A 15462-nucleotide genomic window follows, 5' to 3' on the forward strand; every position below is an offset into this window, starting at 1 on the left:
CAAACTCATCTGCTGACTAAAAACATCAATAGACCCACAGAACAGTCAAGACAAAAAACATAAAGAACAGAATAACAAATAGACTCTGCATTGAAAATTGGAAGGCAGCATGGACCGCCAGTGATCTAAAACCCCCTCTGAGAAAAGGAAATGACATAAACAAAAACAGAGACGTATTTATGACATTAACACATCGTGCAAACATCAACAATCAATTTTTCTCCCCCCTCCGGGCACCGTTCGGAGTATTCACCACGGCAGCTTATATTTCCACATCTGCCACTGATGACTAACAGTGACCCTCGAGAAACTGAGCCTCTCCAAGCACATGATGGACCCGCATGTTTGGAGGTCAGCGCTTTTTTGGAGATGATGGATCCAGCCAGCAGGCAGAGGCAAGCGGCCTCCAGCAGCACATGAGAGGCTGCCTGGAGTCACTGTTTTAGACATATAATCAGGGTCAAGTTTATGAAGGCAGCAGCGGGAGCTGCAAAAAAACTGCTGCATTTGAAAGGGATGTCCGACTTTCCTGTAAATCCTCCATGGATGACTTAATGATGCATTAATTATTTCCTCTGCATTTAATGTCCTGGCTTTTCCCACATGACCAATTAGGATTAATTGTTTGCTTTGCACCATTTCACACCTGCGTCATTTTTGTCGTTTGGCATGTTCCTGCATTTCAACATTTGGCCCAGAATAATTCTCCTTGTGTTGAAAAATGGACTTTAATTCTTTGGGGGTTTTGTTGTTACTTTAGGATGTCATTTAAAATTCAAAATAACCATGAAATGTTTCATTAGGTGCACAGAACAAACACTACAGTGCAAAGGTTGGCGAGAGGGTGATGTGCACCGGAGGTGTCGGCCGATCGGGTGTCACTGTTTTTTCCGTGTGAAGACAGATCAGAGAACAGGAGATCAACAGCTGTCAAGGTATCAGATCACCTGGTGGACAGAGGCATTCAACTTCAAACCAGGACAAGACAACAGGTAAGATCTCTCCTGTTATAGTAAGTGCAATTTATGCCATAACTGTAAAAACGAGCCTTTAATGAGTTACACCTCAGAGTTTTACAGTGTTTCCAGAGTTTTTCATCTCTGATGAAGCTTTTATTTTGAAAATTGTGTACCTGACCAAAATAGAGCCTTCAAATATATTTACTTGTACCTGCTCACTTGACATTTTGTAGTTGAAGGTGGATTTCAGGGTAATAGAAAAGTTAGTAAGGTTGTAAAGGGACATTCTGGTACGTACAACCTTCATTAAAATGTACAATAAAAGTCAGATGAGTGAGACAATAAATGAAATATGACATCACATGTAGCGACAATATATCAATGGCTCCTTCGCTCCATGTTTAATCTAATGTTTGACGCACTTGTGCGTGTACAGATGTACTCAGCCAAGCATCTGACATGGTCAGGATTAGGTTACAGAGTTCAATGACAGGATGTGGAGACAACCGAGGCTTGTTCGCTTCCAGCGCAAAAGGATCAGCAGCATCTGAATCTAATATGTAAAAGGTGGTTTCATTTACTTTTGAAGCAAGCCTCTGCCTTATCTTTTACACTAACATTGATCACAGACATCACACAGACACTGATCAAACCTGGGTCTTAACACTGCTTAATATTCTGCTGCATTTTTATTATTGCTGTTTTGTCACTAGCTATAAGAAACTTACAGTGTATCCCAAAATCAATAAATACTTTAAGTTTAATTTCATGACCTTCAGCTTTGTTCTGACCGTCTGTCTCTATCCCGCCTTTTGTTTTTGCATCCTTGTCTTTTATCAGAAGAAAACAATGAGAAGAAGTCGGAGAAGCAGCAAGACTCTCCACACAGGAGGCGCAGATACTCCGGTACATGTCCTGACGCTCTGCTTCTGACACATTTTTAAGGTCCTTTAAAGATAAAAACCTTTTTTTTTTTTGGTTATTTTGACAGATCCCAGATCAGCCTTACAGGGATCCTAGGACTATACACTCCATTGCCAGTCTGATCAGGGGGAAGAATAAATTGCTTGTCCTCGAGAACCCCGACACTGTAGAGATCTACAAGGTCAAAAATGGAACATCTTGATAATTCTGCATGACATTAATAAGGAAGCGATAAACTGATGTAAATTATTCAGAAACTATGGAAAATATGCAAGAAAATACTGGATTGTGGCATTATGGATATGGTTAAGGGACCCTGAGTTGTGTTATTCAGCATTCTTTTTGGTTAATAGGAAGTTGGAGAGTGTTATAACTTAATTCTGATTCTTTCTGCAGCTGGGTCATTCAACAGCCATTTCTAACAGCAATGGTAAGGATGGCATCTACCTCCCTGTCCTCAAGAAGTCATCAAGCTTAACTTCCATCAAAAGTGCTCTGAGCCAGTCGTGTTCTTACCTGTACGACAAAAGAAGAGGATCTTTCTCCTCCGTCACCTCTCAGCGAACCCAGAGTAACCCTAAAACAGAGGTAAGCGGTCATCTGCAGCGGCACTTCTCACAGTCGAGCCTCGTACTCTTTCTGTCATCCTTTCTGTGTCTTAGAGCTTCCTGCGGGAGCAAAGAGAGGCAAGGAAATCTAATGTCGTCATTACAATGACCTATCTAGGACAAGGTCACCGGGGGTCAATTTTGGAACCTACACAGGACGAACTGAAGGTTCTCCAGCAAGTCAACGGAGGGGAGAATATCTGCGTCTTCAAAGGGCTGGTGTCTCCAAGAGGTACCAGCTACACCTGCAAAGCCTCCTTTACCATCTCTTTAAAAAAAAACAATAAAAATGTCTTTGTTATCAGAACATTTGATTTTCAACCAGTCACGAGACCCAGGATGATTGAAGAAGGCATTTGAACCCTTTACTATCACTATCGTGAACGGTGATCATGAGAGCGCTGACCTGAGGCAGCATTGGAGCAGATGTTGAACTGATCACCACATAGAGATAAGACAAGCTGAGCATACGTGAAGTCTGCCTAAAACGCACATCCACCCAGGTGTGCCCAGGATCTGAGCTGATGATCACTGCACTGAACTAATGCTAGATATCCACGTGCAGTGGCTGCTGTTCACGCTGCTGCGTCTGATTGTTAAGGAGGATCTGGTGTCTGCTCCTGAATTAATGTTTAAAGGAGTAGGGCAGGGTCCTGTGTGCTGCGCGGATTGTCCTAAATAACAGGGACGCTGTTTCTGGAAAGAGACGTTGCTGTTGAATTTTTAAAATCTAATTTTCAGGCCTCCAAGTGCCGCAAACAAAATTACATTTGACCTTATTGTGTTGGGCTGGAAGCACAAAGTTTAGAAGAGGGTTTCTTTCAAAATAAGGGGCAAATAAAATCAAAGTTACACTTTATCTACTCTGTGTTACTTTGTTTTGAATGTGCGTGGACAAAATAAACATCAAATATTACTTTAGTTTCTCTGAAATTAATTTTCCTGGAGAATAACATGAGCCAAAACTGGTTTAAACCGATTAACACTGATGGCAAAGGAACACAGTTTTCTTCTCTAATCTAGTTTATTCTGACTCCTCCTGAATGCATCTAAATGAAAACTGAGTTTATTCCACATGGGAGATGATTCTACCTGTCTCTCAAACTAAAAAAAGAACACTTTTGAAAGAAAATGTCCCTTGCTGATCAGCAACATTGACAAGAAAATGATTGAAGAAGTTCCAAAATTGTGACAAACATTCAGATAATGTTGGCCCACAACTTCCATTCTAATATTTTGTCCTTTTGTACACTTTCTTGGATAGTTGTCACAGTTTTTTCCCTGCAACATTTCAACCAGTCTGACCATTTCTGTCATATTACAAAACCTGTGAGGCATTTAGGCATCTTGAAGCTCTGAAATTATTTTGCTCATTTGTCTTTCAGAGCAGTTCCAGTTTGTTTCTCAGAGACACAGAGGTTTCCCTTTCAGCATCACCTTGTACATTAACGGCATCATGGTGGCCAGGTTCAGTTCGTGCTGCGAGTACCGCTATGCTCCCGGCTTCCAGCAGGGCAGGAAGAGCTGCTTCCGGCTGATTTGGCTGGCTGGTGGGATACCCTGTTACAGGTTCGATAGTAGTTTCCACATAATCAGTTGGTATGAATGCGGGAATAATGTTTTAAAAACACGATATAGACAAACCTCATATGTTTAGATGTACGAGCCTCCGAAACAAACACAGCTCCTGCCACCAAATGAGTGCCACAAATGAAAGGTTAATTCTTCCCCTTGAGCAGAATCCTGCCAATAACACAAAGCCTGAAAGTGAGCATCAACTTTTTACATTTCTTTTTAAAGCTTATTCAGAACTCTTTTGTTTACATGAGGCGCATAAATTGATTGCCTCAAATACCAAGCTTTTTTCCACCTTTACTTGATTGTGTCCCCAATGTAGGCACCATCAGATCATCCCCATCACCCCCTTTGTTCATCCCAGTGAAACCAGTGAAGGAATCTGCAAGGCGGTTGAGAAAATGCATCAAGGAATGTAGAGGAGGCTCAACAGACAGCGAAGGGCCAGCTGTGATTAAGGAAACCTCAAAGAGGAACCAGCACAGGGGTCGAACTAATTTGAAAAGCAACAAATGCAACACAGCAGCAAAGAAGATGGATGAGGGGCGGCGGGGCACCGAGGGCACAGCTGAAGTATCTCAGCAGTCCAAAGTGGCAGACAGCTGTGAAGATCAAGCATCGTCGGTGAGTCAGGAGGAGACGGTGACCTGCAGTGTCAGAGAGCAGCCCCCATCACAAGAAACCAGCAGAGTTCATGGTGAGCACAGTGCAGCTGCTGCCATTCTTGTTTCAGAAAACCAGTCGAGAGAAATCATCCCTGATTTACAAATAACCTTCGGCCTTTCTGCATATGGAATGTCATTAAATATTTAGGGGGGGGGTAAAAAACAGCAGGGTTTCTTTTCAAAGATTCAAAGAGGGATGACGGCGAGGAGCAGAGACCCCCGCAATCGAGACGGAAGGATTTCTATGACGAATGTGTAGAAATGAGCAAAGAGTTGGAGCAGAGCCCGAACAAGCATAACTGGTTCAAGGCAAACAGTGAGTAACAGTAGGAACCAACTGGAAACCCCCTGGAGTGCTGTGAATAGCGCTGTAGTGGAAAATGTTGAATTTGCTATTAAGTGAGGCATTGGAGAGTGTGTGTTAGTGTGCACGAGCCGATGTGCACGACATTTTTAATTTCAAATATCTTGCATTCGCTGTGGATCCAGATGCAGTTTTATTAGCGCTGAGTTGTTTCCTGTGTTACGTGCCAAGTGCTGGAGAGGCGCCGGCTCCAGAAACGACTGTCGTCAAGCCCCGGAGCGCTGGAGTCAGACGTGGAGCGCAGTGCAGAAAGTGACACGGCCCCACAGTGTGATGAGGAGCCAAAGGCAGAGGAAGATGCCACCAGCCAGAGCGCTGGCAAGGAAGAGCCCGTTAAAGAGCATGACCTGCAGGCGCAGGTATGTGTGTGACACAAATGAATGTTTTTGCCAGAAACTCTTGGCGATAAACCACTGGCAGCTCTGTTAAAAAAAAGTAGCTCAATTGCCAAATATTATAATTGAGGCGTATTAGCAGATAAACCATTTATTTCATTTGATGTTCCAATATAGGCACATTAAAAAGTGTAAAAAAAACCCCAAAATTAAAACACAAGTCAAACACCATCTGCTCCTGATGCATTCAGTGTGGGATTAGACAAGCTTCCTGCATTTTTAAGAGGCAATTTTGAAAAAACAAAAACAAAAACAAACACACCGTCAGATGGTCTAAAACTATCCAGAGAATTTTAACTGGACAAAAAATCCTCTAGTCTTTATGCTATAATAAAGTCCGTGTAAACACCAGGTTGCATTAATTAGTGCTATTATTTATTGAGCAAATGGATATGATGTTGTTGCACCTTCTCTAGGGTAAAGATTCAAAACATAAGCTTTCCATTAAGTAAATTTCCATCTGTTCTTTCTTTGAACCTCTATTTCTATCGTCATCCTTCGCCGCCTTTGCCTCTTTAATCAGTGGACATGTTTTTCGTTAGCCGGTTAGAGCCAGTCCAATTGTTCCATTGTTAATTGTTAGAACCCAACAATGCCTCCCCCCCTTTCAATCCCCTCAACAATGGCTGACACGTGTCCTTGATGGATGACCAATGCAAAAAAGATAGCGGAGGATCCAAGGACATTTTCTTGTCACATGTAGAGAATTACAAGGTCATTTTGTTGCCCTGTGTGAGTGAGCGAGCAAGTAAGTCAGTGTGTGTGTGCACATGAACATGCTGTTTGTGATTACGATATAAAATAGTGTTGATGTTCAGTATGAATATAATCTCGAAATAAATAGATGCAATAAATGTGCACCTTTTTATCCAACATTAAACATTAAAAAAAAACATCACAGGGTGTTTTGTCCTTAACTTGTGACGGTGAGATGAATAACACAAACACCGTTACTGAACCATAGGCTGTTCCTGACATCCTAAAGTGGCCCTGCACTTTTGTGTTGCCATGGTTTCCTCCATCCATTCCAACATTTTCAAGATTTTTAGTTATTTTTTTCCCTGGGTTAGCATCCAGAGGACTATATCTGCTTAATTAGGAATACGGTATGTTTGCTCTTTCGGTAATGATTTTATTTCCTACCCTTTTTCATTTAAAATTGCTTTCCATTATACCAAAATAATATTGCGTTATACAATTTCAGTTTCCAACAGGTTAAAATACAAATAATCCTGCTATTCTGGGACATATAGTCAACTAAATATGAAAGACAGGGAGGTGCTGCTGAATATGTTTCTACCCATATGTTTCTGCCTGACATCTGACTTATGGCTCCACCACATGACCTTATGATGTCTTTTCAAATCCCATTGAGTTGTTTCCTCGTTTTCCTCTTCCTGTGCTTTGCGCCAAGGCGAACCAGATCAAAAGATGTGAACCCCTCTTGTTTTGGAACTTGTAGCTCGACGCCATGATGCAGGTACTAAGAACATCAGATGAGGTGGAACAGCTGGTTCTGAGGAACACCGACTTGACAGATGACCTGCTGCTCAGCTTGGCGGGGGTCCTGAAGAGCAGCCCGTCCGAGGTCACTCTGCTCAACCTCAACCTCAACCTCATCGGCCCGTACGGGGCTCACATCCTGCTCGACGTCCTGAGAGCAAAGCCTCAGGTCAAAGGGCTGCAGTAAGTCCTGGGATCTGCGGGCTCATATTACAACATTTGAGGAAGAATTTCAAGAAAACAAAAAAGTCACCTCGAGCGCATTACTCATTTAAAAGTGCTCCAAGACGACTTTAGAAAAGAAGAGAATTAAGCTGAAGGGACAGTAAAAAGACCAAACCAACCCAAGGAAGGCCTCGTAATTGCACTATAAAATCTTGGCCTTTTATGGCTGAATTACACAATTCATCTGTTTAATGGGAACACGAGATGCCTCCAGTGGCTGAACTTTTTCATTTTCTTTCTCTGCACATATTACAGTAAATTCAAAAGAGTTTAGCTTTGTGACAATAGCTCTTGAATTAATGAACAGATGAGAGTGCATGCCACTGTACAGACCCCACTAAAAGCATGCCCAATAAGGAACGGAGGAATGGATCTGTGTAGTTCCTGATTTATTTGATGTTCTGCATATAATATATCCATCTCTATATATTAAAAGATAAATCTGTAATGGCTTTGCATATAACCTCCTAATGATCTGATATATAAACCATTTATAAATGGGTAAATCCCATTAACATTTATGACTATTTAGAAATGCATCTCATGAACAGTCGGGTTCTTAAACATTTTTTAGAACTAGAAACACCAATTATGCTTAAATATTTGGGAGGTGAATATATTCTTTACATTGTCTGAGAGCTGCACAGGAGCCAACAACATTCATGTGCTAATATTATGAAAAACCTGAAAGCGGCAAGTCCGCCTAGCCTCAAAGAAGCAGGAAGTCATGAAGGAATTCAAACCTAGGTGACATTCTTTCTCTCCACAGCCTGTTTGGAAACAAACTTTGCGACCACGGAGTGCTCACACTGCTGAATGGAATAGCAGAGGTACAGGAGCAAACAGTGAGAATGGTTGCTGCCATTCAGCAGAGTCAGTCTGCACAGCAGAATGCAACTCTGCAGCTTCCCACCGGATGGAGCTCTTTCAAGGTTTTTGCTCTATCGGAGCTGGACATCGGAGGAAATGGCTTGGGCAGCAATGGGGTGAAATTGCTAGCATCATATATGAGGCACTACTCTCGGCTTCAGTATTTAGGGCTGGCACAGACCAGCAGTGCAGATCTTGCGGCTTGGAAGGAACTTTTTGACAGCCTCAAAGGAAACAGGTCGCTGATTCACATAATCCTAGATGAGAACAACTTGGGAGACCCAGGAGTCAGACTGCTGGCTGAGGTGCTGAAGGAGAACAGGAGTCTGAGGCAGGTTGATCTGGACAAGAACGGCATCAGTGACTTGGGCGGAAATGACATCATGGGGGCGTTGCTGTGCAGACTGGACTTCCCACTAAGGCATCTGGGCCTCGAGGAGAACAACATTAGTGCCGGGCTACTGAGCAGGATACAGGAAGAGGTCAAATATAAATGAATCAGGCAGCGAGCAAGGGATAATCCAATTTATAAATGAGAGATTGGTTTTAATATCATGAAATTCACATTTAAACTCCCTATATTTGGCGCTGTATGTCTCCAGTTTTAGATCTCCAACTTCAGCATCACAAAACATGACAAATGTATGTATGATGGACGTATCTGATGTATGTGTCTGATCCTCTTTCACCTCTCCCACCTGCCTCATTCCCCCTTCTCCTCCTTCTTCACCATGCTGGCCATCTGCAGGGGTTTAGGGTATGGAGTGCTGCTCCTACTCTTGGTTTTTTCCTCTTAAGAACGAGTTTTTCCTTGCTCAGGGCCCAGTCGCTGTTTCTTGTAAAGCTCGATTGTAGCCACTGTACAGAAAGTTGAATTGATTTGGATTAGTAATAAAAACAACTTAAAGAAGAACATAAGAACTAATTTGACCCATTTGTACCTTAATACGTGCAAATATACTGTCTGATGACCATGCGGCCCCACTTACAAATGCTGCATCTGAGTGTAGGAGGTGCTGTGGTCTGGATGTGTTTTCAAAGAAGTCCTGAAAAATGAATCTTTTTTCCCGTGTGGCGAGGTTACATGTTCACCTTCATGTTTTTCCTCTCTTCCCACCAGCATTACCTCTCGGGACTAAACGCCTCCTTTGCCAACGCCAACTTTGGTTCAGGTCTCACAGATTCTTGTTGGAGTATTTACTTCCTTTTGACAACAAAGAAAACCACGGTGATTCATTTTACCCTCAATATTTACAGGTCCAAGATGACTCACCAGAATATTTAAGCCGCCTTGCAGATCCTCTTTCTCCATTTGTAGGACTCAAAAGAGGGTTATGGACAGTTAAAGTAAGCCATGAGAGCGAGCCCCCATTTCTACTTGTCTCCCTATCTCAGACTCACCTCCTGTTCAGTCTGCGCGGAGGGGAGGGAAATCTGGGGCAAATTCGTCTGAGTTTCAAGCCCTTCATCTCATTGTTCTATCAACACTGACATTCTGAGAATAACTGTACCTATGATCAAAGCTTGTCAAAGTGGTAATTATCTGCTCCTTCTGCTGAAACCAATCCCTTCAAATTTTCGTCTCTGCGAATTCCTTTCTGCGGAGGCCCGATAAAGATGCTCTCCAAAAGCCCCGGGAGGATGACAGATAAACGAGAGTGGCACACCTGAAGATTACATCTGCAGAAGTCATCCTACTCCGCAGCAACAGTCGAGATAAGCCGCTGTTTGTGTGGCTGTGTTGCAGCACTTTTAAAACTCTGAGCAAAGAAGACAAGCCGCCTGGTTCCGGGTGTTATTTCATGGTCAATCCTGCCTTCAGTCTTGAAAGCATCCTTTTTTTTCTTACCACAGCTTCAAAGAGATCAAGTCTCTACTGTTCTTTGCTGTTGAGCTACAGCCTGATTTTGCTGTGGGTTTAATAGACCAAGTAACCCATAAAGCATCATTCCTTAATCCAGCAAAGAGTCTGGCCGAATGTCAACATCAAGACTTATTAGTCCGCTGTTGCTGCCAACACCTTTACTTCTCTTAAAAATGAGATCTTCTGTTATTTATTTACGAGTTTGCTTGGAAACTAATTTCCCTCTTTCATGCCAGTGCTGGTTGCTTTATCTTTTGGAGCTTTTTGTTAGAAGAATGAGGTCCCACTCCTGGAAAGGCCGGGAAAATAATGGCACAATGTGGGCAAAACTAAGTGGCATTCACTAAAAAGCATCCTGTTTGCCCACCTTTAATAAAGGCTCCAGTCACTAATTAAATCCTGTTTATGAAATGCTTTTTAATTTCCTGAAGGAAAAACTGTATCAGTTTCAACTCAATCCTTGCTTTATCTACCACTCATGTGGTCAAAAATGTTTTTTTGTCATTTAAAAAAACCAAACCTTTCATCCTTACAAAAGTGGAGCAATTCCATTAGACATGTTTGATTCAGATTCAGGTTTCCAGTAAGCAGAGGAAGAATTGAAGTGGCTGATGCATCAGAAGGTTTACATGTACTCTTATGCACAACAAAGTTAATCCTCGCTCCGGCAGAGGCTCATTGCGAATGATTTTTTATTTCTTGCACTCTGGCGGCCAGCGGTGCGCTGCAGAGACGAGTCAGCGATGATGCAGATGCTGATTATTTATTTCTGCCAAGATATTAAAAAAAATCTCCCTTAAATGGCATCTTGGACGAACCAGCTGTTATTTATACAAACTTACTGGATCCAATTTGTGGCAACAATCAAAGCCAGTATTAGATGTGTGCAAATGGTGCATTGTGGGTGACAGGGTTGTGTATTTGTACACAGCGAGCCTGCGTAGGTGCTATGATTGTGTTTACGGAAATCCGGAGGCGGTTGACCTCAGTAATTTCTTAGTTTGATTTTTTTTCTCCTGATTTGTCCACATCAGACTGCTTATGTAATTCATTTTTTATTTTTTTTTGTTAATTTATGCTTCCCAACCGGAAAACTAATCAGGTAAATTACAGAAACCAAAGAGAGGCATCATCTTCTTAGATATTAAGACATTTCATTTGCTTAACTGCTACAATAGATAGTCGGTGGGAGGCAGGAAGTTGACATTGGCTTGCATTTTGTGCACACAGTGAAGCAGAGGATAAATGGGAAAACCCTGGCCGAGGATAAAAGTGTTGGTTTCTATCTCTGAAGTGCAATGAAATATTATCACAGGGACCCTTCAGGACACTTTTATTGTCCAAAATAGGCTTGAAATTTATTTGCCGATTCTGTGGCGCTGATGCAGAACTACATTAAATGGTTGAATTGTTAGCATGTGTTTCATTTTGGCGTTAGCGGAACAACACCAGAACACTCTGGAGAGATATACTTCCTTAAATAAATGCAGAATGCTGGAGAATTGTTGGGTGTTATGTGAGTCTGGTGTAAATCTTCACACGGTAAACAACTCACCGTAGAATCCATGTCCTATTAAATAACAGTAATATTTCAGTGCTGAATGAAAAATTTTTCAGTCCGCCCACGGAGCAATGGCCCCCGCTGTCATTTGACATTTGACAGAAAGAGCAGCTTTTCAGTGTGGATTATTCATTGGTGGTTTGATCGTCTGCTCAAATGTCACCACCAGAATGCCCCTGAAACGGCAACAGAGTCTGTCTCTTTGCAATACGGGGCAAAATAGTGGCAAAAATTAGTACATCAGAGGAGGCCCTCAGAAATCCTCCATGTTCCACTGCTTTAGGGTTTCTGCTTCTCCTTCTTATTATTACTACCATTACTTAAAAATAAGATACTAGTTCTTTTGTCTGTCGGTTCTAATGGAAACTCCAGCATCACCTCTGGGAAACAGAATTATTTTTTTAAAATAAAGTCGGATTATGACTTTAATTTGCTGCTTATATATGTGTATTTTTGTGTGAGATTTTTCCTACTAATAAGACAAATACGGATTGTTTTTCAGTGTTTCACTTAAAATCAGTCACTGTTACTGTTATATAACCATTTAGCATTAAAGATGATCACGCTGGATTCTGGGACGGGAAGGTTTATGTAACTTTCCTAATTTATGGAAAAGGTAAACAGTGCAATGGGACATGCACTTATTGGACCCAGCTGTGCAGGGACAGAGGTTGCAGCGTTCATCTGGCCCATATATTACAAACCATATAGGATCAAAACAAAGACCTTCAGAAAGTGATGTAATCAGGAGAAAAGGACACGAAAGGAAACTGCTGCTGTTTCAATCCTTATAATTTGAGGTCTGTAATAAACGGAAAAAATGGGGATCAGCTAAACTGATTGGGATTATTCATTTTTAAATGTTTTTTTGGGGGCTTAAAGTTTGAAACCACAGTAAATGGAATAAATCAAAACAACTCGTGGCCGGGCCAACTGATTTGAAAGCGGTAAAGATATTTCTTTTGCAGAGTTTAGTGAAGCTAGTCGCAGCGGCCCCGTCCATCATCCGCAGGAAAATCTTCCAATTTCTACTGCAAGCACCCAACTTGTTATATTCATCTTCGTAATGTCTGGGCGCGGGGGCCAGCTGTCTGCCATTAACCACCGCTGGTCGGGAGTCAAAACCGTTGCTGGGTGGCAGTCATGAATGATGACTTGCAGAAAATCAACTCGCAAAACTAATAAATGCTCGCTCCAGATCTCTATTTTAAAAGACACTTTAATTTCTTTTCCATCAGAACTGTTTTTGTGGCTTCCGTGATACTGATTTTGGCCTGAATTAAGATTAGAGGAAACTCTTTGCTTGGATTGGAAGGACTTTTTGCTTGAACTGCTTACAGAGAAGGAAATTAGTGATAAACTTCCACCCTGCAACTGTTTAGTGTCCAGGACCACCAGCAGTTCAGGGAGTTGCCTTCAAAAGAACCACTCCAGCATAACTTTATATAACATTTTAACCAGAAAAAGTTCCTGACAAAAGCATTTTGTGCCGCCGTTTAGGTATCATTTATTACAAAAACTCAGTGCTCAGCTGTTTTAGCAGTTTATTAAGCCAACTGGCCAAAAATCTTAAAGACTTGTACAGCCTGTTTTGTCAATTTAATAACAAACCATTAAAACAACGAAATAAGTAAGGCTGGTTTTGGTTTTGCACTGTACAACTTTACAGTATAAGACTATAGGATTTGGCAACTGAAGCAGCCACTCACCCAGGCACACAGTATACACTGCTTTCACCCATATGTGCACCCTCCCATAAAAAAACCATATTTAAATCTAAATTGCTATCAGATTATTGCATTTTTATCTAATGGAAGCTCAAGCTAACTGATTAGCACGCTAATTTAAACATGTATGCTTTCTTTGACTTTGAAAGTTTTCTAATTGTAATATTTGACAATTTCCATAATTTTTAAAGCTGAAAATGTAATGCAAACATTCAAAGTAAGTTTTTCTTTTTATACAATACAGAAATGTAATGTTACAGTTCTTTTCCGTTGCTCAGAAACACACCGACAACATTATTTCATCAGTTTTTAAGCTATATATTCTACTTTTTTGAGGTTTTTTCCCTCACGTATTTCAACAAAGGTAAACTCCTGTCCAGCGAGTGCTCTGCCGCACTTGGCCCCAGTCTAAGAAATGGTCGCACAGGCTGCTGCAAAAGAAACTACACAAACCAGGCAATATTATACCCCAGACTGGAGCTCCTCCAGGCCGTTCAAACATTGCCCTGCTTGTTTGTAACCTAAACTCGGGGTAACACAAGCTCATATCCGACAGGTACATGGGAAGCGTTCCGCGGAGGTGCTGAGCTGTCTTCCTTCTTGTCCCTGAGAGGAAGAACTGTAAGGAAGCTTTCTGTGGAGAGCAGGGATCCAGTTGCAGGCAGCTGAATTGGTGCTCTGTTAGGTCTCCCCTGGACACTGTCACAGCGTGTTTGCTGAAGGCGGGTCAATGAGGACTTTATTTGACAGAGGAATTTCACAGCACACGACAGCACACACACACACACGCACACACACATGCACACTGGATGTGGCACGCCGACAAAGAATTCTGCTGCCCTGGTGAGACCTAAAGTTGGATGCTAGGGAAGCAGGGGCTACCAGAACGGTGACACAGCCGCCGCCACCGTTGGAGGCTATTACTTTAAGCCCACACTGAATAAATGGATTGTTGCTATTTGAGTGCATCTATGATTTTTATTTTGTCACTGGAGGAAATTTGTCATGCACACCGCGTCGCAATGACGTGACCCTCTGCTGGCCGAGATGCCTATGGAAAATTTGAAACAGCTTTCACCTCCCTCCAAACCAGAAGATCCCAACCATCACTAAACCATAGTGATCTGATGCAGAGGTGGAAGCAACACTGATAACGGCACACGCTTGAAGACCTGCTGAGGGCCTGATGTCAGCATTAATTCCTTAGGTTTTCTATAATGATGACTTGTGTAATGTTTTTTTTTTTGTTTTGGAAATGTTACTGAAACCCTACAAAATAAACTGACTGCTTGTTTCGGTCATCAAATGTTATAGTCCATAAAAGTTGGCATGTAGACGTGTAACAGAGTCAACATGAAGCACGAGGAGATCGCGAGTTAATGACTTTTGAGTGTGAGGATGGGTGCACGATGAATACGCCCACGTTCAGACTGCAGTGGCTCAAAGCAGCAACGGCAGCAGAAAAAGGCTGACGAATGTTTAATAAGTTTAATAATATCCCTAGCGGATCGTTGTATCATTCAGACAATGTAAGCGTGTAACTACAACAAGCTTGGTAGATAATGTGCAAAAGTCAAAAAGGCTCTGCCAGGGCACTGGATGAGTTGTAGAAGGTGGAGATCTGTCTTCTGTTTGTGCTGCTGCATTTAATGACCGTGTCTTTCTGTCTTTAAAAGAATTCTTGCATTTGTATGTTCAGCGACATCATTTCTTGTTTGGTTGTGGGTGCAGTGACAGAAATCAGAATTGACATGCATCAAAAGGTTATTTTAACACAGAAAAAAAATAGGTTGAAATACATCCTAAAAAAAGGCATTCTCCTGGATGGATGTAAAGTTACGCTGGGGTTAGTACATGCATACATACGTCTTTCTGCTGCACTGGCAAGCCTTAAAAAAGCAGCTTATGGCTGACAGATGCACGGAACATTCGCAATGTGTTCATACATTAATGGCAGCACATGACTACCAGCAACACAGATGGACTTTTCCTGCTGGATCTGCAACATGTGCAAATCTCACAGGCTCCTGCCTCCTCCGCTGACACGCCGACCTTCTGCACATGGAGCTCCATGTCTCTGCAGCGGACAAGTTTCTCCTGATGTCAGCTGTGGGCGACAGAGGGAGGTGTTCCCCCTTCCCAGTTCTCAGGGTTTTCTTCAGTTCTCAATAAACTTTCATTTTGGCAAATCACACACACACACACACACACACACGCACACA

General features: G+C 42.1%; 2 protein-coding genes across 2 annotated transcripts; both read left to right on the forward strand.

The window, feature by feature from the left end:
- Positions 1–1156: 1156 nt before the first annotated feature.
- Positions 1157–4879, forward strand: LOC115247536 (uncharacterized). The gene is made up of 6 exons (XM_029829555.1): positions 1157–2064; positions 2280–2471; positions 2546–2723; positions 3877–4060; positions 4149–4258; positions 4389–4879. The coding sequence occupies exons 3-6, from the start codon at positions 2597–2599 to the stop codon at positions 4877–4879; spliced, it is 912 nt and encodes a 303-aa protein (XP_029685415.1). The 5' UTR covers positions 1157–2064; positions 2280–2471; positions 2546–2596.
- Positions 4880–4992: 113 nt separating this feature from the next.
- LOC115247537 (NACHT, LRR and PYD domains-containing protein 3) lies at positions 4993–8920 on the forward strand. Its single transcript, XM_029829556.1, has 4 exons — positions 4993–5047; positions 5267–5454; positions 6953–7176; positions 7988–8920. The coding sequence occupies exons 1-4, from the start codon at positions 4993–4995 to the stop codon at positions 8583–8585; spliced, it is 1065 nt and encodes a 354-aa protein (XP_029685416.1). The 3' UTR covers positions 8586–8920.
- The last annotated feature ends 6542 nt before the right edge of the window (positions 8921–15462 follow it).

The sequence above is a fragment of the Takifugu rubripes genome, chromosome 21 (genome assembly GCF_901000725.2).
Source record: "Takifugu rubripes chromosome 21, fTakRub1.2, whole genome shotgun sequence".
Lineage (NCBI taxonomy): Eukaryota > Metazoa > Chordata > Actinopteri > Tetraodontiformes > Tetraodontidae > Takifugu > Takifugu rubripes.